Raw genomic sequence first — 16734 nt, forward strand, 5'->3', positions numbered from 1 at the left:
GGTAAGAAATGACCCCCCAATATGAAAAAGCTGCATGCCCCTCTTTTATACATGTTAGATTGCAGTGTTGAATACATGAACCTTGGTGAGACCTTTTATACAAAATCTACAATAGTTTGACATTTCATGGCTGTTTTCAGCAACGAAACAGAAACAAACTAGTCTTTTTTTAAATTACATTCTGGTGGGTAGTCTGCAGGAGGCGAGTGTGATGCTGGTAGGAAACAGGTATTTAAAACTCGTATGTGAACATAACATTTGTTTTAAAGTGCCTTTGATCAGAGAATGAAGAACTGTAGCACTGAAAGTTGGATGGTGAAATTGCTAAATAATTCTGTTATTTAAATTATGGCAGTTAGTAACTGGCTGTGGGCTCTTTAATATGTCTTCAAGGTTACCAAGAACACATTTCTTTGTTGTAGGAACTCTGCCACATGGAATCGAAGACCAACAGTAAAGCTGCTCAACACCAACCGGTTCGGAAGAGTAAAACGGAGAATCCTCTATTGAATATTACTCCTTCAACAAGCTCTGCAGCTTTTACAGCTAAGCATGTGGGAAGTGTTGAATCTGTGTATAAAAATAACCAAAGGTTAATTTTCCTTTTGTTAACTAAATTTGCCTAATTAAAGATAGTATGATGTGCCTGGTTTTAATTTATGCTAGTCTGCACAAGGACTGTTACTCTTCTACTGAAGTTTAGGTTTCACTGTGGCTCAAATTTGGATTTACCTCCTGCTTAGTGAACAATGGAATGTGGTGGTTAGTCCATCTGCTTAACTACTTTTTTATTTTTGAATGGTTGAGGCTATCCAGTTATACGAAAAGCTCCCTTACACGAGGGAATAAAGGCCATATGTATGAACACATTTCCCCATAGACAGAGAATGGGTAAAATACATCTGGCCCTAAGTGTAATGTCTCACAAAAAGAGAACAAGTTTACCCTAAAATATTGTCCACTAATTGTCTGCAATTAATCAATGCAGATCAAGTTTTTAATTAGTGCTAACTCTGGATCTGTTGAACAAGGATTACATTTCCAACGTGCTTCCATTCTCTGGATCATCTGCCCATGCTGTGGAGTAGCTACGTTAAATCTCCATGCAGAAGCTAGCTGAAAGGCAAGTAGTGAGATTTCCTCTATGCTTTTGCCCAGCATATTAAAATAGGCACGGACGACCAGCTGGAGCGTTTAGTTGGAAAAGTAGATTGCTTTTGGGAACTTTAATGTGAGGTTGTTAATTTCTGTGTCCAAGATTTGGTTGTGTTCAGGATGTGTGAATTGTATGGCTAGGCTCAGTTGCTCTTATAATATAGACCAGAAAACATACAAACTGCATGGCTTAGTTCGGAACTCTGCCAATATCTCACATTACATTGATTTGCACTTTTTTAAATACACCGTTTCAGTTGTAATCTTGATAACTTAACTTTTTATAGAGGGAGAAAACCTAGCATTCCTAAAGATTTAAATTGCAAATTATAATTTTTTCATTTGAAAACTATGCTGGTTGTTGAACGCCGTTTAATTTTTAAAAAATACATTCTCATTCTCATTCAACACTCCTATACATTTCTGTAATTTATCTTTTAGTAGCTAATTTGCTGTACATATATTTTATTATTCTGACATTGTTCCACAATGAAGCTGTTGAGTACCGTTTTTCCTTCAGATTGACATTCAACATGGTACTATGCATTTATCCTTATTCCAGTCCCATTGGGTATCCAGGCAGGCATGCCACACTGTACAGCATTGTACAGCATTTTTTGCTCAACACAAAATGAAGGATACATACAGGCAGCCATTCTGGACCCACATGGGGCATGTGGTTTCCAGGATCTTAGTCACCCTCTGTGTTATATGGAAATAATGTGTAGTGCTAGTCTGTTTCGTGTCTTTTCTAGAGGATTCATCCATTTAAAATCTCTACTCCCACACTTTTCTAGGCCTTCTCTTGGGATGTCTTACACTGAAGATCCAAGCCCTCTGCCCCAAATGTTCTAGCTGTCCTGAATTGGACCTTGGAATCTCCTTGTATCAGTCTTTCCAGACTTTTGTGCATTGAGAATACTCCAGTCTGACTGAGCTCTAGACGGATGTTGGTGATGCGTCTTACTTTGTTCAGGGTACTCCCTTGAGGCTTATTTTGGTGATATCCCCTAGTGACATTTATCAGTGGTTTTTAGTTTTACCCTATAAGGAATGTCTGGTGCACCTGGGATGCTTCTAAGAAAGTTTTTAGACCTTTGATGGCGGCCTTGCCAAAGTCTCAATCCAAAGGCCTTGGCTCACATGGAGTGTCAATTTAAACAATGTGGTAATAGTGTACCATAATTTGTCTTGAACCATCATGCTTAGTATTGAATTTTAGCCATGTCCTTTTCTAAGCTCGGTTACGTGCAAGGAACCATTGCTCCAGCCTCTTTCTGAGGTGTTCCTTCTGGACGTTTTCCTTTGAGTCTACCTCTCTGTTTGGAGCTTTCGAACACTTATCTCCCTAGGCAAAACCCGAGAGCTGTTACCTTTTCTCCAGCATGCTCTTCCTTAAATGGCTTGGTTCCTTTTTTCAAGCTAATCTTAAAGGATGCCCCTGTGATTTAAAGGCACTAGTTGCTACCCAAATTATGACAGAATGTTTTAGTCTGAAGGTTCTTAGTGACTGTACTTTTGGTGCTCTTATGCCAACAGCCTATGATCTGATCTTTTATGCATCTGTTTCACCATCATTCTTTGAGGTGGTGTGTAAATCAACCTTGTAAATCTACATATGACCTCCAGCTTAGTGTGTCCTGTAACATGTTCAAACAGCTGCCAGGGATATCGTGCTGGGCCACACCTCTGCCATGGACTGCTCTCCAGATCGTGAGGATCCTAGAAGGCTTTCCACAGGCAGCAACTTGACTAGCCTTTGGTAATTTACTTGAGATTTTTCCTCTATTATTCTTTACCTTTTTAACACATCTCTCAGTCTCTCCAGAAGCACGATTTGTCCTGAAGAAAGACCATTGGATGTTATATAACGTTCCCTCAAATGTACCTTCCTTCCATTTCCAGCTGCAGTTTTAGATAGGAGAGCAGCCTCTTTCTATTTTCTTTCAGGATTACGTTATGGTGCTTTTGAGACAACTGTTGGGTGTTTTTGTGTAGACTGAAATCTTAGTCTCCTTCTGCTAAACTGTATTAACGTCAATTTTCACCCAATGTCTTCTAGCACAGATTTATTTTTTTTGGGGGGGGGGGGGGATTTTTAATTCTTTTTGTTTGCCCTGTGTATAGTTTGGGGACAGTTGTTTTAGTTGGTCAATTTTACCAATCTCCTTTTCACTCCTTCTGCACCTCCAATTGTTCTCTATGCTTCCCTCCTTAAATTTCATTCTGAGGCGCAACGCTTCATAATGAGCATCCCCATAAGAGTGGTGTTTAAACGACTTGAGAACCCTAAAGTTTGCTTTGACACCTTGAACTTTTGTATATTATTGGACAATGGTCCATGGGTTCATTTGGCTCTCATCCTCCTTGACTTAAATCTGTACCATGGTTCCTTCCTGATGAATGGTTATTTTTTCATATTGTGTGGTTTTCTTTTTGTGATGACACTCTTTATCAAGACAGTATTTATTGTCCTTTCAGCAAATATTTGAAGTAAGAGATTTTAGATCTATCAATGAGTATGTTTCTAACTTTACAGATGAAGATTTGTGCATTATTCTCTTTTAGCATCTGCCCCCCAACACAGCTCACATCCACACAGCCAACCTTACTCCATCTTGAGTATTTTCTTGAATAAGAGTAGTGAATGATCTTCTGGTTGGGACACGTGGACATGGAGGATGTTCTGGATGTACTGGAAACCGCACATGTTATGGGGCTTTTCTAAAGCTTTGTACTTCTTAAGAACTATTTTGTCAAGGCCTACCAACCTGATTTTGCACTCCACCTTGAAGAAGGGAAAATTGAGTGCCACCAGTGCACAAGTACCACAGTGTTTAAGTGCTAATAATTTTATCATTATTGTGCGTTTATTTCAGATTTTACCTGAATACCTGATATATTTGTCTTCTTTAAGTATCCTGGACTTCTATGATATGACACAATTCTTTTTATATTTAGAATGGATATGAGTGCATCGAGAAGTGCAAGCAATTCTCCTATGGAGAAAAATGAGAAGGATGAAAATGTATTTCAAGTCAGCCACTCCTCTGCATTCAGCAAGCTGTCTAGTGCCAGTCCTCTGCTCTTGTCTCAAAGTGGTTGGTCCTCAAGGTATGCCCCTCTTTTTATTTTTCTAATGTCTTATACAGTACTACTTGTGCCACTTGCTAGCGGTTTCCTGAAAATGGCTATATGAGAAGGGCTACACGTTTTACAGAAAAAAAGGTGATGGGGTTGAAGTCCTAATGAGCCCATAGTCACTCCATTAAAACTTTACTTTTGCAGCGTGCATCTTTTCGGTATTAACATGCTGAGCATATTCTACCATCTAGTGGTTGGGTCCGGAATTGTTGTATTTGTCATTGTTTTTTTATTTTGTGGGCGTCGACAAACCACCATTTGGTGTCCTCTTGTGACGTTGACGTGCTTCCTCCGGAAGCTCCCACCTTTGGTCGCTATCTTCGAAATTCTTTTTTTTTTCTCTTCTCCTTCCTTTTTGTCTCCTCTTTCTTGGTGGAGGAGGGTGGGTCCGCTTGTGAATCCAGAAAATTCTTCAAGCTACAAAACTACACTGACAGGTAAGAAACTATACGTTTTGCAGTGTGAATCTTTTCTGGATTCACATGCTGTGCATAGAGTTTGTAGCAGTTTGTTAGTTCTGTGGTGGCTGGGTGGAAGATGACCATTGGTTTGTGAATAGATGTTGCAAGACTTTTTGTCCTACTTTGGATTTTTTAATCAGTTGGATGTCCACTCAGTAGTGTTTGATGAACGTGTGCACCGAAGACCATGTTGCTGCCAAGCAAATGGCTTGAATTGGAGTATTAGCTAGAAAGGCGATTGTTGCTCTTTTCTTTCTAGTTGAGTGAGCCCATGGAGCTCTCTGTAATGTTTGTACTGCTTGTTTGTGGCACAATTGTATGTGATGAGCAATCCATCTTGCAATTGTGTTCTTGGTTACTGGCCTTCCCAGAAAATTGTTTGACAAAGAATCAGAGTTGTTTTGTCTTTCTGTATTCTTTTGTCTTTTCAATGTAGTACATGACTGCTCTTCTTGCTTCAATAGTATGCAATGCTCATTCTGCTTGTGTCTTTGGATTCTGGAAGAAACATGGTGTTTGTATAGATTAGTTTATGTTGAATTGTGATACCACCTTTGGCAGGAAGTGTGGATCTGCTCTTGGTGTCTTTTTCCGAAGATGAGCACATCTGGTACTACAGACAGCTTTACCTGGACTTTCATATTCAAATTATGCTTGACCACCAAGACTTATGTCTTGATGTCCCTCTTGGATATATGCAATAAGATTATATTAGAATTTACAAAGTAGAAATGTGACCTGGAAACATTTGCAGCATTTCGAATCAATCCCATCCTTGTAGCTTTCAAATATCTTTGGACTCAGAAGTGGATATAGTGCTTTATCTTTAAATATTCTAATGCTCTTTTGATAAACTTTCAACCTTTGAAGCTTACTTAAAATTGTTAAAACATTTAATTGGATGTACGCTTAGCTGTTGGCTCAATGTGTGTCAAATTATGTTGTGGGTTAGTGGAGTTTTTCTCGTTCTAGTAAAATAACAAGCCCTATAATGTTTTACCTCCTTTGTTCCTCTATGCACTTTTCAAATGCATATAATTCATGGTTCCTTGTTAGATGTGATGTATTAAGTGCATGCGAAAAATACATCTCTCTATTGCTTCTTAAGTTGTTTGAGACAGTGTTTGCTCTTTATTTTTTGTTTTTCTAGGAGTTTGTCTCCAAGCTTGTCAAACAGATCTTCTCCATTGACCTTTAATGGCGTAAACCCCACTAGTGGGACAGACACCCATTCTGATCCTTTTGCCAATGGCGCTGATGCTCATATTGGCAACCTTGACTATAGAATGTCCAGGAAAGATCTGCTGCAAACATTGCAAGACATTTTTTCTCGACATGGGAAGGTTAGTTATGTTAATGCTCTTGTTTGTCCTTTATGTTGTACTTTCTCTTTTGTTCCATATCTTGTGATCTCACATTTGTGTTCTTGCATGTCCAAAGGTAATTATCATGGTCCACTGCACAGAAGAAAATTTAGATATAATACTAGCATTCACATCCACTAATTCAAGGGTGACTGTAATTTATGACCTTTGCTTATTTGGAAGGGTATCCATGTTTAATTCCCGATTAACCTAACAAGACTATTAAATGTTTCCAATTAGACCGCTTTCTGTGAGACCTTTTGGTTTCTGAGACGCGCAACATATTTGCTATTATGTGTACTTTGTATTCTGTTTGTATGTTCTTACATATTGAAATATTCTCTCCATGATCAAGCTCGCCAACTAAACATAGAAATATGGTCCACATTCCTCACGCTAGTGCTTACCCCATCAAATTTAATGTATGTTGTGAGCTATGTCTGTTTCATTCATTCTTAATGAAGTAATCAAGACTGTCTCCTGGTATGTGAGCTTTATTGATATCCAAGGCCCATGTTCGGTTTGAGCTTTTCACCTACTTGTTTTTCATTAGATCTAGCCTTTAGATTTTTTACCACCCTCCTGTATTAAAAATGCATTGGTCTCCCTTTCTCTCTCTCACTATATTACCTACTGGCGGTTGCATTTTTTGACTTGCCTATATCTTTGGCGTAGTTTGATGAAACTTCAAAAAATTTGTCAATGAAAAGTGCCCTGGTAATTCTTGTTGCACATGGAAAGTTTGTGGGCGATCTGTTAAGCTTGGGGGTGAAATAATGGGGGGGGGGGAGGAATAAAAAAAGTGAGTTTCCCATGTTCATTTCCATTGGAGCTTTATATACGACTACAGCCCAAGCTGCTGAACGGAATTTCACCACATTTTGCAGAAATCTAGCTTTTGGTCCACCAATTATTTTATTTGGTGTAAATCTGTTCAGTAGTTGTTGAGGAATTTGAGAAATCCAAATATATTCATCACAACGATTTCACAATTGTGAATGCGTTCGCCAACAGAAATGCTGTGATTGCTGGCTGCAACCTGATCAGAGAGTTGTACTCGCCATTTTATTTCATAGCAACAGTCCCCGGGGCTGAAACCAAATAGAAAGTGGCATAAGGGGTCTGGTTGCATGTGCCCTGACTCCCATGAGCAGGGGTGTTTTTTAGGAACCCCTTAGAAGTAGAATAGATCTAAATAAAGGTATTTATTTTCCACTTAAGGTATTCGCGCATTAGCCGTGACCGCCACCCCTAACCCCTTTTAATGTTGCGACTAATTTGCGAATATCAGTGAAAATGTTTAAAAAAATATATATATTCAGACACCCAACCTCAGTCTCACTTAGAAACTCACACACCAACTTAAAGACCAAATTGAAGACTCGCCTACAAACTGACTGACTCACTTAGACACTCTTTCACCCATTCAGACATTTACGCTTCCACTCAGACCCACTCAGATACTCATGAACCAACTCACTCACACACACCCACCCACTGACACTTGGGCAGAGACGCACTCACTTACTGTTACAGGTTACACTTAGGAAATATGCTTCTCCCATGGGATAACGTTACTGTTTAAGGCTCATGCCTCAAATTTGTGGCGTATAGCAAAAGGGTTCACCCAACCATAGTCACTGGGACCTGGGTATTAACAGTACTGAGAGAAAGGGGTCCGAGCAAACAATAAATTCAAACAAATTAATATAAATAAAGAAGCACTTGATAAGCCTGCACTGTATTTATTCACAATTTAGGTATATGTTAGTTGTCATATCTTTAGATGAACAATCATAGGCTGTAAAGAGCCCCAGGGGGTAAGGGAAGTGATAAGGTGAGGATGGTGTGGATAGGGGATAGTGACAATAAAAATAAACAAATGGCGCCACTACACTTGTATGTCAATTTAAATATTAACAAACAAACGACCATAGGTTCAATACATTACTTAATTAAGATCATACTCCACATAAGACATTGAATGTTATAAATGATGGGGTGAAGCTGATAAATAAAGAACAGTTGTCGACGTTTTGACCCTCTAATTATCGCAGGAGTTAGTTGTACCCTTGCTTCGGGGTCTTCATCAGGACGGGGTAGGGGCGGGCAAACTATTTAATAAACATCGATAAGTAATTGATTTTAATTAGACACGGTGCATTGAGTCGAATCAGAAGCAACCATATAAGCACACTATTGTAGACAAAGCATACCAAATTAATTGTTGCTCGTCTCCAAATTGGAAGTAGAAAAGGGGGAATTCTTCCTTTAAAGTTAACTTCGGATCCTATGATTACGAAAATATTGAAAATATTGAAGGATAAAAACTTTCATTCAATTGCATCTATTAATAGGGACTAATAGAGAAGGCACTTACATGATATGCCGATGTGAAAGGGCCCTCAGGTCTAAGATTCAAAGAACGGACATACCATTAAATACGATACTGATTAGATTTGAATTGCAGATTTATACAGTTAAACAATGCATAAGAAGGGGACATTGACTCACAATTAGAGGCTAGGATGGGCGTTCACGGTGGAAGCAAATTAGGGCACAAAGTCGGGACAGACCGTTTGTGGAGGAAAAACCGGGATTTAATGGATCAAAACCAAGGAACGTCACAGGGTCGTAACACGCAAGGTTTTAGAAAAAGCTTACCCGAAGGTAGACTGTATCTGTATCAGTCCCGATTAGTTTGTGGTGTAATGAAGCACGGCAATTAGAAACCATCTGTGGAGAGATAATGGGATAACATACTGTAATCCCCGAGCGTGAGCGCTAAAGTGTCACACATGTCTTATCGGTATGAAGCTCACCGGAGGCAGAGTGAATCTGTGCTGCTCATCAGCTCGCATGTAGCAATGGTGGTCGGTTGGTTCCTGTTGGAATGGTAACTAAGGCAACCAAACCACGTGACCGCACGAGGTCCGTGTAGATATGGTAGACAGACTGCGGGCATTACTGATCATAGTAAGATAGTTACTAGGGGGCGATAGACCGATTCATAAACAACGGTATTGTTCAAAAAATGAAGATGTATAATGATCAAAACATTAAAAGGATCATATTAATACAACCAAATGATAAACTATTGTTGTATTACAATAGAGGTAAATCCCGACACATTAATGAATTATCGAAATATCGATCATTGCATTGATTAATTAATACTGTATAATACATGAGCAATGTGGTGTACCTATCACAGGATGGTAAAAACCACAGCAAGAAGGACCAATTTATGATGGATCAGAAAACGACTTGTTAACATAACATAGGTTAATCACCAAATTCACAATAAGTAGAAATGACCATATGCATGGCGGAGGTCATGGGATATCTTCTAGCATACCTGTTAGGAAACAAATATACATATAAAATTCATCATATGGCATACCTATCATATGATGGTAAAGGCCATCTTGTCACCAAATACAGCAGACTCAGCAAACCTACTAACTAGTATCCAGTTAGAGGAAATCAGAATATCCCTGGGGTCAAAAATAGTTACATTAGGGCAGAGTCGCTAATTGAGAGAAAGAACTGTCATTTTCATTAAGGCCATTTTGAATTGAATCAAAGAAAAGCATCCACTTTAGCTCTCGTATATTGAGAATATTGATGATATTGCCCCCCACGGGGTCCTAAGATTGCCTTCTCTAGCACAACCCACTTGAGGCTATCGGGGGGGGGGGGGATGTGCAGCCGATTTGGAGTGATCAACAAGTGGTGTGCCATGCACCTCGCACCGAATCCGACTCATATGTTGGAGGATTCTCATTTTGGCCTTCTGCTGAGTCTGCCCAATGTAAATCAGATTACATGGACATATCACATAGATTATGTTGGCAGTATTGAAGTTGGTGTGAGATTTTAACTGGATTTTCCGTTGGTTATGTTCGAACTCTTAAGTTTGTATAGTAGTGTTACAGGCCTTGCATTGTCCACATCTGAAATGGCCAACGATCGGTGGAAGATTCCATAGAGAGGTTATGCTTGGACATTCTTGGGTTAGTAAGAGATCGTACTACGTAATCTTTTACACTCTTCGCTTTTCTAAAGGCGTGTAGTGGTGTATTCTTTTGATTCACATCGTCTGCAATCAATTTCCAATGTTGGTTCACAACCACCATTCCTACACACGAATTGACGAGCAGCACGGATTCACTCTGCCTCCGGTGAGCTTCATACCGATAAGACTTGTGTGACACTTTAGCGCTCAGGCTCGGGGATTACAGTATGTTATCCCATTATCTCTCCACAGATGGTTTCTAATTGCCGTGCTTCATTACACCACAAACTAATCGGGACTGATACAGATACAGTCTACCTTCGGGTAAGCTTTTTCTAAAACCTTGCGTTACGACCCTGTGACGTTCCTTGGTTTTGATCCATTAAATCCCGGTTTTTCCTCCACAAACGGTCTGTCCCAACTTTGTGCCTTAATTTGCTTCCACCGTGAACGCCCATCCTATCCTCTAATTGTGAGTCAATGTCCCCTTCTTATGCATTGTTTAACTGTATAAATCTGCAATTCAAATCTAATCAGTATCTTATTTAATGGTATGTCCGTTCTTTGAATCTTAGACCTGAGGGCCCTTTCACATCTGCATATCATGTAAGTGCCTTCTCAATTAGTCCCTATTAATAGATGCAATTGAATGAAATGTTTTATCCTTCAATATTTTCAATATTTTCTTAATCATAGGATCCAAAGTTAACTTTAAAGGAAGAATTCCCCCTTTTCTACTTCCAATTTGGAGACCAGCAACAATTAATTTGGTATGCTTTGTCTACAATAGTGTGCTTATATGGTTGCTTCTGTTTCGACTCAATGCACCGTGTCTAATTAAAATCAATTACTTATCGATGTTTATTAAATAGGTAGCCCGTCCTGATGAAGACCCCGAAGCAAGGGTACAACTAACTCTTGCGATAATTAGAGGGTCGAAACATCGACAACTGTTCTTTGTTTATCAGTTTCACCCCATCATTTATAACATTCAATGTGTTATGTGGAGTATGATCTTGATTAAGTAATGTATTGAACCTATGGTAGTTTGTTTATATTTAAATTGACATACAAGTGTAGTTGCGTTGTTTGTTTGTTTTTATTGTCACTATCCCCTATCCACACCATCCTCACCTTATCACTTCCCTTACCCCCTGGGGCACTTTACAGCCTATGATTGTTCATCTAAAGATATGACATATACCTACATTATGAATAAATGCAGTGCAGGCTTATCAAGTGCTTCTTTATTTATATTAATTTGTTTGAATTTATTGTTGTTTGCTGGGACCCCTTTCTCTCAGTACTGTCAAATTTGTGGCAGCTGTATTTTCTATGTTTTGAAAAATCGCTAAAGAGAAAAGTACTTGATTGTGACGATCCTGGTGTTACTGACTATGTGCAACACATGCCTAACTCTCCCCTCTGATAAGCCTAAGGCTGCTCAACCACACCACCACTAATGGAGCACCTTGACCTTGTTTAAGCAAGCCCCTGTACACTAGTAAGGAATACCTGGACACACTATATAGTGTACCAAAATGAGGCGCACTGTGTAGAGAAACCACTTTCTACATTCTGTTACAGTTTTATCTCCTAGCAAAACATTAGGAGTCCAGTCAATTTTACATTGGAGATGAGAAGACCTGGTCTAGTTCATTGTATCGATCATCTGGGCCTTACAAAATGTGCAGACACAATTATCTGACCTAGGATTCTAGGACTACATTTGGTACTCTTCATTAATCTCTCGAGTGTGGATGTTATTACGCTGGCTCCTATTAGGTTTATTGTATATCTAATCTAAAGGGGTAGGTTTTGATCATCTAAATACTTTATTTGTTGATTTAGGTAAAGAATGTGGAACTCAGCCCACACACAGATTACCAGTTGAAAGCTACAGTTCAAATGGAAAATTTGCAAGAAGCTATCAGTGCAGTTAATAGTCTACATAGGTACAAAATTGGCAGCAAGAGGATTCAAGTGTCACTGGCTACAGGAGCAACCAATAAATCACTTTCTTTACTCTGGTAATGTATTTTTATGTGCCATTTTCTGCTAGAATCAAGTTTTTAATGAAGAGTTCATTCAAACTCTGCATTCTGATTTACAGTGTACTTTTTTGAAAGGCCACTCCTCGGTTATGACTTACTTCATGGATGTAACATGACATTATCTTTGGCATCATTTTGCATATGTTCCCTAGATTTTAACTAAGATTTCATACAAATTAGACATCCATCGAGCTGTTAACCTCATGTATCCCACAAACCTACTACCTGCAGTAAATTAGTTTTGGTAATTTATGCAGGCACCATGTCAAACCTGGACAAGCTCTGAAAATGGGATATATCCCTTGCTGTTTTTTTGTTTTTTTGATTTTGTGGTTGTTGTGTCCTGTTTGGTCTCATGCTTTTGTGTACCCCCAGTGCATGTCACTTTTAGGGAAGCAGGACATGCTATAGGAGCATCTGTGTTTCAAGAGCCCCCTGGTAAGGGGTGGTAATTCCTACATGGGAAGCACAGCTGGCTCCTCCTTGACCTCAAAAGCATTTTGAGCTATAGAGGGCTCAACTGTCACCAAGACAGATGCTTACCCCATCCCAAGAGCAGATGAGTTGAGAGATAAATTGGGGGCAGCCACATTTCTCAGTACCTTTGACTTAACTGCAGGGTACTGGCAGATTAGCAGGGCCCCAGGAGCAAAAGAGAAAACCGCATTCTCTTCCCGGGGATCCTCATCAATAGTCATAAGCATTAGAATATTCCCGCCCATGTGCGGGACCCTGGAAACACTATATTATATGTGCCCCACATATATATATCATATATCATATATATATCATATATCATATATATATATATATATAGATATATATATCATATATATATAAAAACATGCAATAGCAGCCAAATAACATCAGAGCTGAAATATGCTGTGAAGAATTTCCACCATACATGAATAAGCATTAGAAACATGAGAAACAACACCAAAAATTGTTTAGAAACTGTTTTAATGCTCATAAAGCAGTAGAAATTCTCATAATTCACTGGAAGCATAGGAAGCTCCCAGGCTGCATTGCAAACACAGTCTAAAAAGACTGGAAAGCTAACCTGTAGCTGAATAGCAATAAACTGACACCGTGCCTTTAAGGCACTCATGACCCCCTGTATCCCATCATGCCCCAGGGGTGACAGTTTGGTCAGTTGTTCTTTCCGGCTCCTTCAGAGAAGGACTCTGGTTACACAGCTCCACTAATTTTCTGTTTTTTGACAGAAAAATACTTCACTTTTAACAACTTTTGCTCTTACTTTGACAGTTAACATCTAGTCAAGTAAGATACTGCCTCTTTCAGTCAGTTTAGTGAACATTTTCCTCTGAGAATGCCTTCAACAGGAAAAAGTTTATCGGCGTCGAGGGAGAGGGCTCAGTTGACGGCTGGTCATCACCGTTCGACGTCGAGACAGAACTCCGTCGTCGGCTGGTCATCGCCGCTCGACGTCGAGAGACCATTGATCCTCACATACATCAAAGTCGTGATTGTTTGACCCGCCTACTCCCCGAAGGCGTTCGACGGCGAGGGAAGAACGCTCGACGTCTAGGTTTTCAGATGTGGTTATGGTAATGGAGTCAGCTTCCCGTCATTCCACTTCACGGTCCTCTGGCTCCTCGACTGCATCTTCAAAGTGCAGAAGTCCTATGCGCAAATCTCCTGAGCGTAGGCCAGATCCTTCAGCTGACCAAATCAGACTATCACCTATATGGTACAGGTCTTTGGACCATTGGAGAGATTCTGGGGCCGCCAAGCGTATGCAGGAATATGCCAGCCCACAACGCAGGTCTCCTCTTCAGAATCTGGTGGAGGAGATGGACAAGCGAAGCCCTCCCAGGCGCAAATCACCTGTGAGAACACCTACCAGATCTCCCAGAAGATCCCGTTCTCCCAGAAGAAGACCTCGGTCAGAAGATCGGATCAGGTCTCGCTCTCCTAGACGGAAGGAGCGCTCAAAAAGATCGCAAGAGCGGAGACACAGTGCTCACCGTAGACGTTGACGAACTCCGTCTACTTCATCTACCTCTTCTACCAGGTCGTCCAAGAGGGACTACTCCCCTACGTTGACGGACAGTCCTATGTCCAGATCCTCCCCAGTGGATGACATTGGCACGTATCTGGATGTCCTGCAAAGAGGAGCACTGAAACTGAACATTGAAATGTCTGTCCCTCAAGTAACAACGACAGTCATTTTTGAGACTTTACACAAGAAAGCCATCTCCCGTCCGCTGCTACCTTTAGTCCCGGGAATTATGGATCCTGTCAAGAAGGTTTTCCTAACTCCAGGGGCTATCAGAGCGGTGCCAGCCCGCATTCAGAGGAAATACAAACCGGCATCTTCTGACCCGTTTTTTGTCAAATCTGACCCACCAGCAGACTCTGTAATTGTGGCAGCGGCGAGGAAGACGCACGCAGTCGCTGGTTCCTCTTTAGTCCCACCAGACAAGGACAGCAAAGCTCAAGACTCTTGGGGTCGCAAGGTTTGCAACTCAGCTGCTTCTACTCTTAAGGTTTCTAGTGCGGCTGCGCTTCTGGGTCGATACGACAGAGCCTTATGGGACTCTATGGAGAGGTTCAAATCCAAACTGCCAAAAGAAGACCAGCAGGATTTTGAAGAGACTGTTACAGAAGGGTGTCTGGTGGCGAATCAGATGATAAGCACGGCTGCGAATGGTGCAGTGCTTGCGGCGCATTCCTATTCACATGGGGTTTGTGCCAGAAGGTCGGCCTGGTTGCGCCTTACAGGTCTGAAGCCGGATGCTCAGCATCGCATCCTTAATCTCCCCTTTTCGGGTTCCGCTCTCTTTGGGGAACATGCTGACGAAGAGATGACCCGAATGAAGACGGAACTGGATACGGTGAAGGCGGTGGGCTTGGAGAAGAAAAAAGAATTCAAGCGCCGCTTCAAGACCAACAGGGGGAGAGGGGCTCAACAGAGGGTTCAAACCCCTCAGTGGTCCCAAAGTGAGAACCAGGGGAAACCCCAGTTTCGAGGCAAGCCCAGCAGAGGTAGAGGAGGTTACCAACAATCCTCTAACACCGCAAGAGGAGGAAAGGCCTGAGCAGTGGCTTCCTCTGGCGCCGTTACCCACTCCAGTGGGAGGAAGTGCTTCACTACACCTGGCAGAGTGGGTCAGCATCACCAAAGATCAGTGGGTGCTGAATATACTGCGCAATGGATACAAGCTACGTTTCCGTGCTCCTCCGAAGAGCATTCCTCCAAAGAGCTCTTGCCCTCACCAGCTAATCTTGCTCCGAAGAGAGGTGAAAGTCCTACTACAAAAAAGAGCGATAGAGGAGGTTCCTCCCGCTCTAAGAGGAAAGGGAGTTTACTCCAGATACTTCCTTGTCCCCAAAAAAGATCAGGAGGACAAGTTCAGGCCAATACTCGATCTACGACTATTAAACAAAGTCATCGTCAAAGAAAAGTTCTGCATGTTAGCGCTTCACCAAATATGTCCACATCTTCAAGCCGGAGATTGGATGTTTTCGGTGGATCTGCAAGATGCGTACTTTCACATCCCAATTGCTCAACAACATCGCAAGTACTTGAGGTTTGTCGTAGGGAACAAACACTACCAGTACAAGGTGTTACCCTTCGGTCTCAAGTCCGCACCACGAGTCTTCACCAAATGCATGGCAGTGGTGGCGGCTTTTCTTCACAAAAAGGGACTCTTCATTTACCCATACCTGGACGACTGGCTCCTAAAAGGTCCATCTCCGGTACAGGTAACGCACAATCTACAACTGTGCCTGCACCAGCTACACAGGCTCGGCCTCCATGTGAACCTGGAGAAGTCAGTCCAGCGGCCTACACAGTCCATCCACTACCTAGGCCCCTTTCTGGACACAAGCTTGGGAAAAGCGTTTCCTTCAGAGGAGAGACTGTTTTCCATGAGTCAAAAATGTGGGATTCTGCTAGAGTCTCGGCTTCCAACAGCCCGACAAGTAGCATCCCTGCTGGGTTCCATGGCGTCCTGCAATTTTCTCATCCCAAACGCCAGGCTGAGAATGCGTCCTCCACAACAGGCTCTGGAGGATCAGTGGGACCAAGCGACAGGATGCTGCGAAGATCGTATCACTCTTTCCCAAGCAACGAAAGATGCCATCAAATGGTGGACTCTGAGAAAGAATGTGCTGGTCGGGGTACCGTTTCACCAACCCGTTCCTTCCCAGTCTATAGTGACGGATTCCTCCCTGCAAGGCTGGGGAGCACACATGGGTCCGCTTCAAATTCAAGGCCAGTGGTCTGCGCAGGAGCAGACATACCACATCAACATGCTGGAACTCAGAGCGGTATCCATGGCTCTCAAAGCTTTCTTTTCAGCGATCGAGTCCAACTCAGTCCTATGTCAGACGGACAATATGACCACCATGTTCTATCTGAACAAACAAGGAGGCACAAGATCTCACCCACTCTCTCGAGAGGGTCTCTCGAGGCCTCACAGTAGTGGCAGTGCACCTTCCGGGCGAGTTGAACGTAAAAGCAGACGCACTCAGCAGGCACTTCGAAGATCAGCCAGACTGGGTGCTAAACG

General features: G+C 41.6%; 1 protein-coding gene across 1 annotated transcript in view; it reads left to right on the forward strand.

Moving 5' to 3' along the window:
• The window catches only part of MARF1 (meiosis regulator and mRNA stability factor 1), a 508142-nt gene that overhangs the window by 176947 nt on the left and 314461 nt on the right, over positions 1–16734 (forward strand). The window contains exons 9-12 of the mRNA XM_086949144.1: positions 423–592; positions 4117–4269; positions 5911–6103; positions 11994–12172. Coding sequence (XP_086805270.1) covers positions 423–592; positions 4117–4269; positions 5911–6103; positions 11994–12172 — 695 coding nt within the window. The remainder of the gene's footprint in view (positions 1–422; positions 593–4116; positions 4270–5910; positions 6104–11993; positions 12173–16734) is intronic.

This window comes from Lissotriton vulgaris, unplaced genomic scaffold (assembly GCF_964263255.1).
Source record: "Lissotriton vulgaris unplaced genomic scaffold, aLisVul1.2 SCAFFOLD_694, whole genome shotgun sequence".
Classification (NCBI taxonomy): domain Eukaryota; kingdom Metazoa; phylum Chordata; class Amphibia; order Caudata; family Salamandridae; genus Lissotriton; species Lissotriton vulgaris.